The 19644-nt window shown below is 31.1% G+C and overlaps 1 protein-coding gene across 1 annotated transcript; it reads right to left on the reverse strand.

Annotated features, from left to right (window-relative positions):
* Positions 1–7547: 7547 nt before the first annotated feature.
* LOC149188041 (jacalin-related lectin 19-like) lies at positions 7548–12280 on the reverse strand. The gene is made up of 4 exons (XM_089412914.1): positions 12201–12280; positions 12045–12098; positions 11723–11935; positions 7548–8003 (listed from the first exon to the last, which is right to left on the reverse strand). Exons 2-4 carry the CDS (start codon positions 12045–12047, stop codon positions 7704–7706), a joined length of 516 nt encoding a protein of 171 aa, XP_089269040.1. The 5' UTR covers positions 12048–12098; positions 12201–12280; the 3' UTR covers positions 7548–7703.
* Between the last annotated feature and the right edge of the window lie 7364 nt (positions 12281–19644).

The following is a 19644-nucleotide window of genomic DNA, read 5'->3' on the forward strand; positions in this document are numbered from 1 at the left end:
ATAGTAAAACAATGGCAAAAGAAGGTTGGTGCCAGCATTCAGAAGGGGTTAATGCCTCTTGGAAATGTGGTGCTTGATAATCTAAGGGGGTCAATGCCTCCTATGAGTGGGTGCTCACAAACAAATAGATTTAATTAAGTAGGTGCCTAATTTACGTCATAAACAAACAATAATTTGGTGGTTCTTTCCCTCTGGGTTTCCATGACAGAAACACAGTGTCAAATGTGTGTGTTGCTCATGTGCTTGGTTGTATGGACATGAAATTTTAAACTTGTTACTCACTTCCTTTATTAATGAATGTTCTCACAAGTAACATAATATAAAAAGGGACTGTAAGCATATTAGAAAAAAAAGAATCTTACTGTTATTAATTCACCCGCCCCCTCTCATAAGTCCTTATTCCAACACACATCCACATAAATAGAGAATAATTGGGTTAGAGTCAATCCTATCTAATTGGTCAATAATTCAACTCCCTCTTAGTGGAATAGATATTTCATAAATTAGTTAATAAATTGGGATATTTGCTTAGGGAGTGATTCCAATTTGCTGAGTTTGTAATTAAATGCATTATAGTTTTCCTTTAAAACACCTTGAGTGAAATATAATTTTATTTGTAACTCACCAAATAACATTTCCAACTGAGCAATATGGGTTACATAATCATTGTTTCAATTAACTATCTAAATGGGGTGCATAAGTAAAAATGTTTTTGAGGGGTCAGATTAGGCATATTGGTGTTGTGTAATGGGGCTAGAGGGTCCACACAAAATTAGTAACTGGAGAGTCATATCAATGTGATCATTTGGAATTTACAGGGCTAGTAAGATAAGAAATGGATAATGGGGAAAGTGGGTCCACACAAGAAAATCCATACATGAGAGAGGGACCAATGGGATCAGTGGAACACAAGGAGTCTCTTGATGGGATGAGAATTTGGGGGTTGCCCAAAATCCCAATTCCCAGATAAAATTCGATCCTGGACCGTTGGTTATGGCCACTAAGTCCCGTCGAAAGTGATTTAAAACATAGATATTATTTATGCAGATCTTTATTAACATTTGAGCTGTCCTTATAATCTATTAAAACAACGTTCCACACATATGACAGCAACTCCGATCTGATGATCTGATCGTTCACGGCTATCTCGAATAGTTAGTAGTTTCAACAACCCGGTGAGATATCGTTCCACAGTCCAAACTTCATCACACACAAAATCTGGACAGTTATCAGTGATGACTATAATCTCGAGCCTTTCAAACCTAGAAACGCTTGATTTCCACCCTGACTTATAGCAGTTCGCATCCAATTTATAGTGATATGGAATGATTCTCCGCGCAATACGATTTTAAACACAATAAATTTGATCCACTGGATTATTGAACCCAACACAGTTGATAGTGCCTCATATCCGAGTTATAGCAATGTGGTGTGATATAGCAATCTTCCCCGTTTCACTGCGACAATTACACAGAATCGAAGCCAAGAACGTATATTTTGCAAGGTCCGACAAATTTAGAACTAATATGTATATTAATCCATTTCCATCAAAAAGATCCACAGAATCTCTTTAAAGCCGCTTCTTGGTATTAAAGACTTCTCTCAGTTTACAACTTCCAACTATAGCAATCAATCCACATAAACCCAAACTGCTTACGCACACATAATTATATATAACAGTTATACGATAATTCAGATCAACAAGTTCACAATACACGCAGACGTATATAGATAACACTAAACACAATTCTATATATTTATAAAACAGTTACAAAATTAAGGCATTTTAGCCTTAATAACGAGCTCACGCTCGGCTACATCTTGCCTACTCACAGATGCCTCACTAATCAGATATCTCTATTACATGCCTATCGCATTACATTTATATAAGAAGTCTTGAGAAGGATTGATCCTATCCTCTCCTGCTTTTCCTCTAACAAAAGATGCATGCATGCTTTAAATCTGCTTTAAGTCTACTTTATCCGCTTTAAATCTATCTTTTTTGCTTTAAGGCAGACTTTCCTTTGTTCTGCTTCTGTGGCCCATGTTTGCTCGCTTTGTTGTTGGGTGCTCCTGCATCATACTCCCGAGGCACAAAAATTTATGACCTCCTGGTCATATGCTTCTCCTGGTCTTCATAATAACTTCAACTTGTGAGCTGCAATCTGCCTCTGCAACAGCAAGTCCTCCAGGGAAAATTTTAAGAACCCCTCCTAAATTTATAAATATAATAAATGGGCGAATCTCCATGGTATATAGGAAAAATGGAAGGCGATTTTATCAATAATATAATATGTATATATAATTTTTTGGCGAATCTCTCACCAGGCATGGCGAATATTTTACTCAATTATAAAATCTTGTAAGATCTTCGCGAGTCTTTCACTAAATAATAAAACTTTGTAAAGTCCTAGTGAATCTTAGCATAGGCTACATGCTGGTTTAATTCCCCCATTTAAATAGGCTACATTCCAGGTGAATACCATGGGTCAATACGATGTGCCATTTTGGTGAATACCATGGGTCAATACCATGTGCCATTTTTATTTTTATTAATTCTAATATTAGGGTTAATAATGGTTTTTTGCATGGTATTAATAACAATCTAGTCCATGGTATTTGTCCCATAGTATTTTGGCCATAGGTTTCACCTAAATATAACCCATTTTTTGAGTGTTTGTAAATATAAGGTGAGTTATGGAGTAAATATAAAAAAAATGTTTTATTTGTTTACCATACCTCTCGTTTATTTATATTTTATTAATTTACCATACCTCTTTTACAAATATGGTATTTGGCCAATAGGATTCACTTAAATAAAACCTCTTTCTTGAGCCTTCATAAATAGAAAGAGGGTTATGGACTAAATATAAAAAGAGGTTTTATTTATTTACGATACGTCTAGTTTATTTATATTTTTATTTATTTACCATACCGTTTGAGTAAGTATAAAAATACGTTTTATTTATTTACCATACCTCCACTTTACTTATATTTTTATTTGTTTACACCCTTACATGTATATAAGGTGACTTATGGAGTAAATATAAAAAATGTTTTATTTATTTACCATACCTCTTATTTATTTATATTTTTATTAATTTACTATACCTCTTTTATAAATATGGTATTTGGCCCATAGAATTCACTTAAATAAAACCTATTCTTGAAAATGGGTGAATGGATTCACTTAAATAAAACCTATTCTTGAAAATGGGCAAATGGAAGGTTGTAAGTCCTAATTTCAAGGGCTAAATTTACCTTTTTTACCCTCTCCCTTAAAATAAGGTGGGCTATTTGAGGTGATTTGTAAAAATGTACTATGATACAAAATATTCGCCCACTAAAAATTTAAAACCCCTTAATTTCGCCAAAGGGCAAACATTTGCCCCTAAAATTATCCTTGAAGTCCTCCTTGCTGCATCTTACCTCACAAATCCTTTCCTCCAGATCTGGTCTTTTGGTAATCACTCTAGGCTATTGCAATCTTCTCACCTTCCTCTACAATCTTCTCACCTTCCTCTGTTGCTACCAACATAAAATATAAAGACCATAGATACTTTATCAAGAACTGTACCTCCTTCCGCAGAATCTTTTTCTTGCTCTGATACCAAACTGATGGGATGAGAATTTGGGGGTTTCCCAAAATCCCAATTCCCTGACAAAATTCGATCCTGGACCGTGGGTTATGGCCACTAAGTCCCGTCGGAAGCGATTTAAAACATAGATATTGTTTATGTGGATCTTTATTAACATTTGAGCTGTCCTTATAATCTATTAAAACAGTGTTCCACACATATGATAGCACCTCCGATCCGATGATCTGATCGTTCACGACTATCTCCAATAGTCAGCAGTTTCAACAACCCGGTGAGATATCGTTCCACAATCCAAACTTCATCACGCACAAAATCTAGACAGTTATCGGTGACGACTATAATCTCGAGCCTTTCAAACCCAGAAACGCTTGATTTCCACCCTGACTTATAGCAGTTCGCGTCCAATTTATAGTGATATGGAATGATTCTCCGCGCAATACGATTTTAAACACAATAAATCTGATCCGCTGGATTATTGAACCCAACACAGTTGATAGTGCTTCATATCCGAGTTATAGCAATGTGGTGTGATATAGCAATCTTCCCCGTTTCACTGCGACAATTACACAGAATCGAAGCCAAGAACGTATATTTTGCGAGGTCCGACAGATTTAGAACTAATATGTATATTAATTCATTTCCATCAAAAAGATCCACAGAATCTCTTTAAAGCCGCTTCTTGGTATTAAAGACTTCTCTCAGTTTACAACTTCCCACTATAGCAATCAATCCACATAAACCCAAACCGCTTACGCACACATAATTATATATAACAGTTATACGATAATTCAGATCAACAAGTTCACAATACACGCAGACGTATACAGATAACACTAAACACGATTCTATATATTTATAAGACAGTTACAAAATTAAGGCATTTCAGCCTTAAGAACGAGCTCACGCTCGGCTACATCTTGCCTACTCACAGATGCCTCACTAATCAGATATCTCTATTACATGCCTATCGCATTACATTTATATAAGAAGTCTTGAGAAGGATTGATCCTATCCTCTCCTGCTTTTCCTCCAACAAAAGATGCATGCATGCTTTAAATCTGCTTTAAGTCTACTTTATCCGCTTTAAATCTATCTTTTCTGCTTTAAGGCAGACTTTCCTTTGTTCTGCTTCTGTGGACCATGTTTGCTCGCTTTGTTGCTGGGTGATCCCGCATCATCTCTTGACATTGGTCCCAAATAAGAATTCCATATTTTTAGAATCATACTAAGTTATACTCCCACTTGAAGAATATCATGCTCAAAAATGCTCAAATTACTAATATTGAAGGTTATAAAGAAATTTCTTTCTTGAATTGGAAGCAACAAGTATGGTTTCCAATGATTGAATGTTCAAAATTTCAACATAGCCTCATACTTTATAATTTTTTTGGATTAGCAACAACAACTATGGCTTCAAGGATCCAATGGACATGGTAGAGCCCTACGCTATACCTCTATGGTTTACAAACAAGGTTCAATGGTACTACATTTCACAATATCTTATGGCTCTTGATAGGGAGATTTAACTATAACCTTAGATATAATACTAAATTACATATGTAAGAGAGAGAAATCTTCACAATTGTTATTCCTAGCGTCACTATAGTAATCTAGATTATTGAGTATCTAAGCTAAAGTTAGTTTCAAGACACATTCAAAATCTTAGATATGCCCAAACGCACATGGAAGTGAAAATCCATGTCGATTGAGGTTGTCTACTTGAATGGGTACCAACAAGGATTACAAGGGTTTCCAACTAGGTGAAACATATTTTTTTCCTATATATATATATGCTTCCCAATGAAAATTTTACTGACTAAATGATATATCTCTACGTTATTTATAAACATCAAAACATGTTTATAGCTTGAAACAAATTGCTCGAAAAATGTAATAGGAAAGAACTTTGACACCATTTGGGATGTGCCAAATATAAATATTTAGAGCTTAAATGACATATATTACTTAGATAAATTGCAAAAAGGAATATAATTGGAAACATAGTAGACAATATGAACCAACATATTTTACTTTTATTGATATGGAAGCAATGTTCACCTGCCTCTTTGAGGATGCAACCTCCAATAGAGTACATCTCAAATCACAAATGATTTCGAAGACATTTTTTACAATAATTCTAGATATGGTACTTTCTATCCCCTAAAAGTATTCTAGAGAAGGAACATTCTAGTGGGTGGAACCTTCTAGTAATCCTTCTTACAATATTTTTGTTTACACTAGTAGATCGATGTTATTTACTACTTACAAGCTCCATACATAGCAATACATAATAATCTATTTACATAAGGAGTTATGGAGGCTATGACCCTAACACGAAACAAATATTTTTGGCCCTATAGCTTAAATACTTGAGAGTGTGATAGGGGCCTATGCCTCTCCATTATTTTGTAAAGTGCACTAGAAGCACTAGCCATTGAATTTTAATAAAACTATGTTGAATAATTTGTTGTAAGTTTTGTTATATATTCATATTAAATCCCCTTTTACTTAGTATTTAATGTTATTCTTCACTGAATGTATGGTATTCATGAGAGCTTCACCTATTGACAAATATCTTACCACATTCATTCATAAAGGGCATTTTTAAATTATAAAAAATAGAGTCAATATATTGTAGATATCCAGGGAGGGATGTGAGGTAGGTGAGTTTACAAGTATGGTGGGTTATGAAAATAGGTACTTATTAAAAATAGGGGATATATATTTAAATAGGGTTTCTTTTATTAGAAAGATGCATTGTGAGGGGGAATTCAACAAAAGAATTTTGGGATGTTTTTATCAATATCTAGTGAGGTTATAGGCATTCTTTGATATCCCACGAATGCAAGTTCGATGACACACATTGACTAAGAGGAGACCATGTTTCATTGAGTGACTTTCATCTGAACGGCCACTCCCCACCAAATCATTGTGGAATATGAGGTTACACAAACACACACATAAAAACAATGTTTTAATATTAATAATGTTGAAAATTTAGAAGTTAACATTTTCTTTAAATCTTATTTTTCCACTTTCTACCAAATGAATAAATAATTAAAAAATAATATATACCTATTTTCATAAGAATAAATTTACCTAATGGGAAATCACCAAAATTTTATATAGAAAGATCTCAAAAGTTAAGGATTTTTAGAAAAATATCACCAAATAATTATAATTGAAAATTTTAAAGAATAATTTTTATTTTTTTTAAAGCAACTTGGAATTTTAATAAAGCTATCTTGAATTAATTATTGAAAGTTTTATTATGTATTTATATTAATTGTGTATATATTTCCTATTTAATTGTATTCTTTGTTCTACTAGTTGGGTAACTCGCACTATGGGTGATTGGAGACTTCCACAGTTAATCATATTGTTTGATGTTTCCATATTCACTATGTAATGTGGTTCATCCGTCCAAAATGTAAAATAATAGTTCCTATTATAATAACATAATAAAAACAATATTTCAATATTTGCCACAAAATAAAATTATCCTTCTTTACCAAACAAAATAACTAATGCAAAAGAAAAGAAAAATCAAACAAAATAACTAATACAAAAGGAAAAAAATCAACACACTTAAAAGGAAATCATAAATATTTTCTATAAAATATTTTAACTTTTCTGTTTTAAAAAATATCATTAAATTTTTATAATTATCAATTTGAAATTATAAAAGCTCATAAAAATTGATAGGCTTACATGATTATTATAATCCTTCAGATTTTTAACCATTTCAATTATATATATATAATACACTCATGATATATTGTAATGACTCAACGAATCATTTCCTGCTTATATAACCAGAGTTAAAACTATTATAGGGAAAAACAAGTATATCATCTCAGCAATATAGAACTATTCTCTGTTTCCTATTTCTACGAGATGGTATCTCAATGTACTTTTTACTAGTTTATCTCTGAGGACAAAGTCATATGAAAGTAAATATGATACTTAAAAATATTCACATACATATTCATATTATTTACTATTTTATCTGCACGGATAAAGTCATATGAAAGTAAATATAATCCTTAAAAGGATTCACATACATATAAATATAGTCGTCACCATACTATGCGGTATTGTTTGTCAGTTGCTAGATAATAGTGATTTAGCACCTCCTTTTATGGCTGACCAAATCGTATTGTCAGAGTAAGAGAGATGAACTCCAATTGAATCCAGAAACCAACCACTTTTTCCATGAAATCCTATTATTCTTCCTCCATTCAAGGGCAAAGAAAAGTAGGTGCCTTTCTCCACACCATATGGTCCAAACTTTCTGACATTAGTGTGAAATGTGAGTGATCTTATAACAGGGGGTCCTTGAGAGATAGGACCAAAATGCCCACTTATTGACGTAAGTACCTCGTCGGGATAATTGAGTTGAATCTGTAAAAACACATTCATTATTTCAATATTATAATAGAGGAGAGAAATTAAAATTAATTTTCTTAAAAGACATAAGTATTATTTTAATTAAAAAACATATATTAAAAATAATAAATAAGGAAATTATACAAAGTAAATTAAATATAAACATAGCATATTTCTTTTCTTTTATATTTGTTTGGACGATGTCAACCAATATATGAAGGAAACATATGGATGGTTCAAAGTTGATATGGAAATAAACCAAGTTTGCGAAGAAACAAAATAACAGAGGGTTAGTAAACAAAATTCCTTCATGACACTTGGTTTTAACTAATATCAATATCATTATTCTTTACATGATTTTCTTTTCTTTTTTAGAATTTCAATTATTTCACTATTATATGTTTTATTTCAATATATGTAAGTGTACGATAAATGACTGAAAGATTGTGGGAGGTTTCTAAGGTTTCTATTCATATTAAGAAATCAAATTCATAATAAAAAATCAAATGTTTTTTTTTATTATTGTAGGGATGGTATTATATGATAGGATTTTTTTTAATAGGAATATTGGATTTATAAAACTGTTAATAGCAAAAAAATATTTGACTTACAAAAATACCTTTAAATATATATAATTTAATTTATAAAAATATATAAAAATATAATTTTATTATATATAATAAAATTATATCTATATATTTATTTATCTATATATATATATGAAAAATTATAATATAAATTTATAAAAAATCAAAATATATTAACAATTTCTTCAACTTATATACCAAACTTTTAAAGCTTCAAATTAATATTTCTTTTAAATTTCTATCATAATATATATATATATCTATATATATATATATATAAAAGAAAATAGTATATTTATTATTAAAATAGTTTTATAATCTTTTATGGATATGAGAATATTCATAATATATATATTTAATAAACACATTATAATATACTTATAATTAATAGAGTTTCACTTTAAATTTAACTAATTTTTTTTTATTGACTACAAACTTCAACTTGAGATACATATATTAATAGTAATATTTATATTAATAAGGTTTCATATCCTAACATAAAATATGGCTCATAAGAAATATCACTTAAGCATTTGCAATGCATAATGTCTTTCTAAATGTAGTACCAAGACTAGAATCCCAACATAGAAGATAGCAAAAGACATCACACTTATAATTTAAGTGTACATAACACTCTATAAACCACCTCTATCTCATGCTTCTACCAATTAAAAGTTGCATCCCAAACTCAGGCACATTTGCCCTCACTTGCCCCAACACACCCACTCACACAATTTAGTGCTAGAACATGGATTATAATTTTCATCCCAGATTCAGCACACTCCCCTCCATTCCAATAGGTTGCTCCAAGGCACCCACCCATATAATTTAGTACTAAAAAAATTGAATAATAATAATAATTAGAATCTGAACATAATAAATGGCTACAAGGAATTTCATCTAAGCTTTTGCATACATGATTTTCCAGTAGAACTTTTAGTAGTAAGAATTCAAATCCATAACATAAAAATGACCCATAAAAGATGACACATTAACTTTTGGTGTATATAACATGTTTCCTTTTATAAATGACCTTTGCCCCTATTTATTATGTAAATCCACCCTAAATTCCACTACACACTCTTGACACACACATACATATACACATGCAACATAGAGACTTACATTTCAGACATAGTTAAAAGGCCTCTATCATTGAAAAGTTTCACCTCCAACCTAGGTATTTCCTATGTTGATAATAAGTTACACCCCAAATGTCACCACACATTGCATACACATATAGCACATCAATTTGCACCCTCAAGGTAATTAATGGCTCAATTGATGGTGAATTACACCTTGAAGCTAGCTAAGGCTTTTGTTGATCACAAGTTGAACTCTAAATAAAACTCTAATACTTTTATGTTTGAAAATTATAGCCCAAATGTTATCTCACACACTCAACACACATATGTACAGAGAATATACATATATTAATGGAAAGAGTTGGTATTAATAAAAAACTAAAATCCCAAAATAAAATAAGATTAACCAAAATTATCATATAAATGATTAGGAGAATAATGCTTTAAAAACTACCTTGGTTTCCAAATCACTAAATCCCTTTTAAACATATTACTAAAGCTTTGAATAACATATAATAAGAATTAAAAAACATAAAGAAAATCTATAAACCATTTAAATATCCATCCTATTTTAACTAATAAGAAATTAACTAAAAATTGAAATATTAATATACACAAATTTGAATTAAAATATCAATATACAAAAACTTTATAAACCATTTTCAGAGCTGTTTGAAAACAATAAACTTTGAAATACAAACATTAAAAAATCTCTATACACCCCACACATAAAACAAAATATATTTCTTTCAATTAATTTCATTAAATTTATAAATAAGTAATAATATTTTTTTAATATATATTTTAATTATAAAGTTGTTCATATAATAATAATAATAATAATATAATTTGACTCAAATAAAAATAAAAGAATAAAAAAAAATAACAAGTCCATTGAATACCATTTATTATATTACAATTTTGTTTTATTAATATATATTATATTAGAAGAAACTTAAATAATAATGATTCATATTTTTATCTATGATATTTTAAAGTTTTATGTTTAAATTTCGTTAATAACTATATAAAGATTTAATATTAATAAGAAAAACTAAATTTTATATATATATATATATATATATATATATATATATTATTAGAGAAAAATGTGATAGATAGATGTATGTAGTTATATGTATTATATGGATTTAATAATAATAAAAATAATAATATTTTCGTATATAGATGTTAAATATATATGTAATGTAAATATGAAATATCAAGATGGATCAAATATCTTGAGGTGCAAACTTTTTTCAAGTTTTGAGCTCAAAAAGAGGTTTAAATATTGAGAAATTTGATTTCTCTAGGTGCTTGATAGATCTAAATTTAAGATGGATATATTAACATTAAGCAGCCCACTATATAAATTAAATCATTGATGAACACCTATAAACTTATGGCACTGATACAAACAAACAAAAAAAATAAAGTATGACAAGACTTCAAATCTTATGGTGATAGTTGGAAGACAACTAAATTGCCAAAAAATCATTTTAATAATACAAATAATTACACATTCATATTTATAAAATTCAAAGAACTTAATTTTTTTTTTCCAACCTTTCATCAAATATCTATATATATATATATATATATAATATTTTTTTAATAAAATCTAAAACTCAATCTAATCTTAATCCTTATAATTAAAGACTTTACATCTAATATTTTTCAATATAACAGTAACTATATTAAAACACTCACAACAATTATGCACATCCTTGCATAACACCCACACATCAGGCATCATAACACCCCCAATGAAAGGTAAATAAGAAAGATTACATAAATTAGACATCATAACAAGTAAAGATGTTGGGTAGTTGTGATCTAACAGTTATACGAGGGAATTTGATCGCCACAAGACTATGGCTACAAGTCTTGTGATCCGATTAAAAATAAAATTATAAAATTATATATACCTAAGGGCTACTCCAGATGCCAGGCTAAAAAACACAAAAATAAAATTAAAAAATAACAAAATATACAGAAAACAAGTAAATGAAAATACAATTAAAAATAAATAAAAATACAATTAAAAATAAATAAAAATTACCCTCTCAGTTTTGTCTCCTCCATTGCCACCATGCCTCTCTGACCAGACCGAACGTAACAACCCTTTGTATTCAAACCTAATGGAGTCTATGGCCTGTGCATAGACTATCACTATCTGCTTCACACCTTGATGAGTTCCATCATCCCACGCACTTCCACCGTGACCTCCCCATGGCCCAGCTGAGACGGCCTGCTCGCTTTTCTTGACTATACTCTACCATAAAACATGATTTACACAAACAGAAGATTAAAATGCCTTCGATCTAATGAAAACACAGTCATCAGATCATCAGTGCAAGAAAATATTTAGGTATTCGACTCACCATGATGTAGCGTTAGCTGATTACGGTCTTCTCACTGGGAATTCAACAGAGATGCTGCCATCAAAAATCAAATCAACTCTATATCAGCATATAACTGAATTACAACATATCTATATGATCTGCTTCTGTTTCCACAGTGAGTGAATTCAGCTCTACCTTGTTCTGTTGAACCACCGATGAAACAAAAACGAATTGAAGCCAAATCTAACTCCCCGATGCATGAACTTTGGTCACATCTACAGTATATATATAATGTATATATGGCATATTTCTGGAGGCATCATGGAACCTACCGACTTTTAAAAAGAAGGTTCTGATTCCACCACTAATGGAGAAAAAGAAAAGCAAGCACCATCAACGGGTGAAAAGAACCAGGATGATATCACAACATGGTGTAAAAAAATTGATATGACAAGACAGGAAACGGTAAGGGGAGATGAACCAATTTTTAAAAATTATAACCTGTCTAATTTTTATGGATGGGGTGGATAATAATTGGAGGTTGGGTTTTTGTTAAGTCATAAATTTTTAGTATATTATTTTGTAAAATTATATAATATGTTTAGTTTTTATAAATAATATTTATTATAAATAATAATGAGATGTTTGGTTCTGTTAAATTATAAATCTTAATATATTGCTTAAAATTTATTAAATATATTCTTAGTATTATAATAACAACCTTAACCTTTATTTTTTAATTCCAACAAATTATAAATTACTATAAAATAAAATAAAAATAATTACGGTGACCACTTAATTCACCAAGAAAGAATTTCTTTTTGCTTTATGGACGGTATCCAACCATGCCCATGGCCGTAGCACTTCCCATATGACGTACATTTTCATCGTTTTAGAGACGTTCAGTGTCATCACTGTTCAGTGGTCTTCTTTTTCATTTAAAGAATAAATGCTTTCATAGCTTTATGCTTGATCCGAATTTTTATTTCTTTTCAATTGCATTATTGTGTTCAATGTGAGTTTTTAATTTATTAAATTATGTATTTATGATTTTGTTTTTGAAATACTTTGGAATTTGGACGAGGCAAAATGGTTGGTTCACATAAAATTTTATAACTAAAAAAAATTATATATATATTATATATATATATAACTTTAACTTAGCCAGCTTCAATATTGAATCGAAAAAGTATTGAATTGAAAAAGTATAATCTCATGCAACTGTCACAAGAAAATATAAAGTCATAAACCGTAACAGGAAATACACAGTTCACAAGCATATGTGGCTACCGTTTACTATGAGACAAGCTGCAACCATTCGTATTACACATCAGAACATACAGATTTGATATGCCTATGGTCACGTTGAGCATTTCAGATTTTGGAAGTCTGAGGGATATGCGTCAGTGTAGATTTGGGAAATTTAATGGCTCTGAGTGAAATGAAATAATTGATTTTAATTATATTGATTGAATTTTCAGATGTGTTAAATTTTGAAGAAATTATTATCAATTTAAAAAGCAGTTTAGATTTATTTTTATTTTGGATCTATCAATGTTTAAAAAATCAAATTTTTCTCATAGTAAAAGAGGTTTGTATTTCAAGAGATTTTATCTCAAATATTACAAATTTGAGGTGGAAAGATTTATGTGATTGAAGATTTTAATATATCATAAGATAATGGCTTTTTCTTTTTAAATATTTATTTTACAAACATTTAATTAAAATAAATATTAAAAGATTTTGGCATTTCCATTTTTTGTGTTGAATTGTATTATTTATTTCCATTTTTTGTGATGAATTGTATTGTTGCTTTTTATTTATAGAGTTATTTTCATTTTTGTTTGGGTGGACATCATTTTTTTAATTATTATTTTGTCAGAAACCTGACATTCTTACACATAGCCTACATACTGGGCTGTAAAATAAACGTCTAAACCTAATAATCATTAAAATTTAATGGTTACTAAATTTACAATCAATTTAATCATTCCCAAATATACAATAAATTTAAAAATAATAACCAAAATCAAAAACTATTTTATTATTATTTAAAACCACCGATGCATATTACATAAAATAAAATGCAATTCCTACCAACTACCTAGGTTTCCTCTCATCTAAGAAGGCCAAAAACGGCTCAGTTACCTCAAATTTCAAGTATCTAGACTATGTGGTCTTGGACCTGCCACAATTGTAATGTTGATATCATGAAAATATTAATTTAAATAAAGAGATTTGATAAAAGGGAAAAAATTAAATCTCTTTTTTGGATAGTGTATAATTGCTGGGAAGCAGAGATGCTTCTACAGCAACCTCCCACGGCAAGAAAATAGGTACGGATCGTTCTCAGCTTAAAAGAAAAGAAATCCAATCATTGCTATATCTCTTTGGGTAGGTTGTTCCTTTGAAATCCATCACACATTTCCTGTCTTCCTGACTATTCTTTCTCCCGGAATTTTCTCCGGAATTTCCTCATCATCTTTTCTTTTTAATTTGAATCTGTAACTTGCATTTCACCATGTTTGTACTCCCTCAACAGTACTTTCATGGTTTTCAAACAAATTTGTTTTATTGAACGTTAATAAAATTCGCCTCGGGTATTTGTATCTGGCATATATTATTTTCTTATTGGAATTTTTTATATAAAATTATACAACATTATATCATCTGAGATTTAACTATTAATTCTTATTTTTATTTTTTCTCCTTCTCCTTTTTCTTTATACTCCATATTACTCTCTTATAACTAACTCTTAACTTGTTTATAAATCTCTTGTGAACTGAACAAAAATACACATGGACAGTTAACACTTTTCATGTTTGCAGCTTGCAAGTTACACCCGCTGACAATATCCTATACACACTGAATTAGATACTCTCTCCATTAACATCATATACACTTTCTGAAATGGAATTTTATGAGTAAATCAATTCAACGAAGAGAATATGCCACCTTAACTTGTGTTCAGAACGAAATCTCAGCTTCTCCTCTATAAAGTACTCTAACAATCTCTTCAAACAAAAACTTATTTTTCTATACTTGAGAATTAAAGTGAATATTACCCTTAAATTTTTTCATATTATTTAAAATAATAATTTTGAGTAAACCATATAATCTCACAACTTAAAGATTTAAGTAACAATATAATTCTTATAAGCCCCAAGGGTTAGCTCAACTGGTCAAGTCTCCATTGTAAGTACCTCGCTGATCGAGAGGCCACATGCTCAATTCTCCTCACGCCCTTGGGGTTAGGCACTACTAGTTTGGCCAAAGGGCTTTAAAACACTCTCTCGAGGGTCGATATACCCATATTTTTCGTGAATGTAGCGCCACTCGTGAACCACCTCTCTCTCTCTCTCTCTCTATATATATATAAAATTATAATTCTTATTACTAGACTTTTTCCATAAACACACCTAAATATCTTTAAACATCTTGCATCATTGCCTTATTATCTCCTTAACAACCTATGAAGAGAACCCAAGATAAGTTTTACCCATGGTCCATTTAGAACTCTTAGTGAGATAATATGGCGTGGAATTTAATGTTTTGGCTCATAATTCTCATTGCTCTTTGCCACGCCTATTTCTTCATTTTTCTAGAAATACTTTGTCATCAATATTTCTATTCCACTTTTGCCTTTTCCTTTTTACTCCAAAGTGACCTCTCAAACCACTATTGTGCATTGCATAAAATGGTGTTTTCTTTCATTAAACCACTATTGTGCATTTCAAAAATGGCCTTTCTTTCATTAATACACTTTAAGTACATAACTATTAATTTCTAAATAGAATTTCTTTATAGATGGAATAATCTAAATGTGGTTTCTTATCACCACTCTAAGGCTCTTTGCAATCCTTGCATGATGTTACAAATTATGCATTTTCTTCACCCAACTCCTTTATATTCTCTCTAATACTACCACTCTATTGACATGGTATTCAACCAAGTAGTCTTCTAGCTCAAACCATCTGGACCCCTATTTGACCTTTGTAATATGTACTTCAACACAAGCATGTATTTTGCAAGAACTAAAGCCACTTTATGTCTCTTTGATTCATCTACACTTCATTATCAATAAATTATAGTGTTTGATGATAAGGGAACAAAACAATGTCCTTGAGTAGCAAATGATAGCTCAAATTTTTCAAATTTGAATTATTAATAAAAATCATGGTCACATATGGATTATTTTCATTTTATTTTATTTAAAATTTCATTAGAAAGTTGCAATGGGTTTTCCCTCTTTAGTAGTCTAATAGTTTTCCCAATTGCATAACAATCCATATAGAGCACCTCTCTAAAATGTGGCAATGGTAATATCTATTACTCACTCACCTTCCTAAATAATCAAACAATGACAAGCATATCCCACTAAAATTTTAATATTTTTTTAGTAAAATCTTGTCAATTCATGAGAGTGTCTTACCACAAACAATCTCCTTAGACTTTCCCAAGAAATCTCATATATTAGACACTAGGGATATAACAATCCAATATCCTATTTGAATCTTCTCATGTCAAGGTTGATGTAGTCATCCTCAAACAATCACAAAAAGGACATTTGTGTGGTATATTTGGTCTATACGGGGGTCTTTAGAACCATATATATGTTTCACATAATAAAATGAATCTCAAGAACTCTATCATGGCTAGAGGAAGAAAATGCATAACTTAGGTCCAAAATTAAGCTTCTTGAGCATAATGGAAATGAATTACCACTGAAACAACCACATTGATTCTTTTGAAGGGATATTTGACATTTGGGTGGACATGGAAACCATTACAATTTTATTCACAACACATATGCAAGTTATGGTTTGTAGCATGGATATATGAGGAAAAAGCAGGGTTGAATCCAAAAATTAACATTTCATGTGCTTAATGGCCATAAATGAGGCATTCCATTATGAATATGGAAACTATTAGTATGATTTACACAATAACAATAGGTCTCAAGACACATACCATGGCTTGGGGAGGAGAACAAGGCCTTAGGTCCTTAAGAAAGCTTTCTGGACTTAATTGCCATTGAAGAAATATATCATAGGCACTAGGCATAAAGGTGTGTTCTATGATATCATGGGCATTGAGAAAAGGAAAAACAATAATATGAACTCCCATTTCAACATATGCTGAGATTGTGAATTTATACTTACAAATGTGTGTGTGTGTTTATTCATTCTAGGAACTTGCATGTGTTCTTATGACATGTATGCATTTTTTAAATTCATTTTTCTTGGAAGGATTGAGAATTCCATATTATGTGTTTGTTGACTTCGATGCTTTGGATCTAGATTAGGAAAACTCTATTTTTCTAAATCCCTTTTAATATCTCCATTTTCTACATTATTTTTAAGTAGGCCACATAAACCTATTTTCGTTTAAGCTAAATGCACAAACATGCACATATTTGAATATATATTTCACACACATAAATTTTTGCATTCGTTTTTATAAATCACAACCTTCTATTACATTATTGGGATTCATTGTTGAACTTTCATGCAACCAATCAATCACATCATAACAAAAAATCCCCATCAATATTAATTAATTTAGAGGTTTTGTTGATCTATTCCGCTGCCTTTGTATGTGAAGAAGTTCATGTTTTTGGAAGCTCACAACAAGAATATTTTCACCTTTATCTTATTCTTGAAGATATTGGTACCTTTTTTTTCCATAACTGTTTCCAATGCCCTGTTTCATAACAAATTTTAATGCCCTTTTGAGATTTGTTTCATGGATGTGTACATGGGTACCTATCACAACCTTGTTTGTTAGGACCCATGCCAAGGATTATTTTTTCTACTTCCTTTTTGCATCTTAGTGGTGGATGTTAGGTTGCTGATGCAAGAATTATTAGAGTGTCGCAGAGCATTTACCTCCATGATCAACCTTCTTTAGTAGGCATTGAAGCTAGCCATTATATAGTATTTCTTGCATGGTTTTCAACATTTTAATTACTTTCAACTAGTACCTCCATATTCTTTCCATCATTTGTTGCATCTATTTCCATCATCTATAACCACCTAGTTTAGGATTGTGGGGGATGTTCTACATTTCCTTTTTAGCACATCCCAACCCCTAATGTCATAGTAAGGTTGTGGGGTGTAACTAGAACTAACCTTCAAGGTTTATTATGAAGATGGAGTTATCAAATTTCCTCTTTCTTCCATCACCTCATATCACAATTTCGATATTTTCATAATCTTTTAATCATCAAGAGCTTTCCATTTATATAGATTTCATATCATTATGAGTTCTCGGCACAAATTTATTCCTATTTGAATATTTTACCCCTTAAAGGGCACATTACCCTTTGTACAACACACGTGGCTAACACACAAATTCCTTGGCCATGCATTCCCCCCATACTAATCCACGTCCTTAGCCTACCTATCATATCAGAGCCCCATCATATTGGAATTTTCCATACTAGAATACACCTTGTACCAAATTACTGGGGTTCCAATATTTGATACGTTGATATAATCGATATGAATACTAGGATATCATGACAGGGGAAAAATCTCTATAATTGCAAAACTCTACAAGTTCTTGATATGTTTATGGGCTAGTGGCCATATCAACATGCAATCTCATATATTTAGCATCAAATAATAGTTTGACATGTTTCAAATGTTAACGCATCATTGGATAGGTGCCATTATTGATGTGTCTAATGAAATACAAGGATATCGAAGAGTTTCCAAGGCTCGACCATCATGAAAATCTCAATATGTTGATATGATAAATCAACATTCCACCTCATTTTCCAACATCCAATGACCACCTAACACATGGAAGATGTTGGTGTATCCTTTACCACAGAGCACTACTTATATGTGTCATATGTCACTCATATGTTGTTTGCGGATGATAATCATGAGCCATGTTCCACCCCACCATAGTCTTAGTTTCAGTATAATATTTCTTACAATTAGCCATCCTCGGGCTAGACTAAGAAGCCATGAGGGAAATTATACTCAACAATATTGGATGTAGTCATGAAGGACATTCTCCATCAAATTAACTCATTAGTTCCTTTTCAATCACATCAAGTCCAAGGTTTTTCCCACTTATTATGTCTGGTTTCTTAGCTTCTCTACATAACAAGCACCCCTAGGGAAACATCTCCTAGGATAGTAGTGGTGTAAGGATGAAGGCCACTCTCCTTCATCACTTGTAGGAAGTGGGAATAATACCTCTCAGTAACTAGGTCTAGATTAATCACATAGAAAAATATGGTCACTAAAGGCCTAAACATCACAAAGGGGGACCTGTTATAGACATTTTTGGGCACTACAATCCTAATCATATATGTCCATAAAAAAAGGGCTCCTAAGTCCCTAAAAGTGTTGTTGCAACACCTAAAGGAACAAGGTCAGCTGATTACATCATCTCCCAGAAGTTCTCCATGAAAAACTACTCAGAACTGGTCAAAACACGACCATCTCACCTGCTCCATGGTCAAAGTGCGATGCATCCCACCTAAATGCACACGGGAGGTGTGATGCATACTGAAAAGCCCTTATATGGTGTGCGGTGGGCGAGAGCGGACAAATGGTAGAGTCAATGTGCGAGGTGGATGATCATGGAATCTTCCAGAAACTTCACCTGTGACACTTGCCT

This window comes from Pinus tabuliformis, chromosome 3_1 (genome assembly GCF_031772625.1).
Source record: "Pinus tabuliformis cultivar Carrire ecotype Pingquan chromosome 3_1, CPIR1, whole genome shotgun sequence".
Lineage (NCBI taxonomy): Eukaryota > Viridiplantae > Streptophyta > Pinopsida > Pinales > Pinaceae > Pinus > Pinus tabuliformis.

Coding starts and splice junctions, on each gene's coding strand:
- LOC149188041 (XM_089412914.1), bottom strand. Junction 8,004..11,722: donor GAGGAGACAAAACTGAGAGG/GTAATTTTTATT, acceptor GTGTTTTTACAG/ATTCAACTCAATTATCCCGA.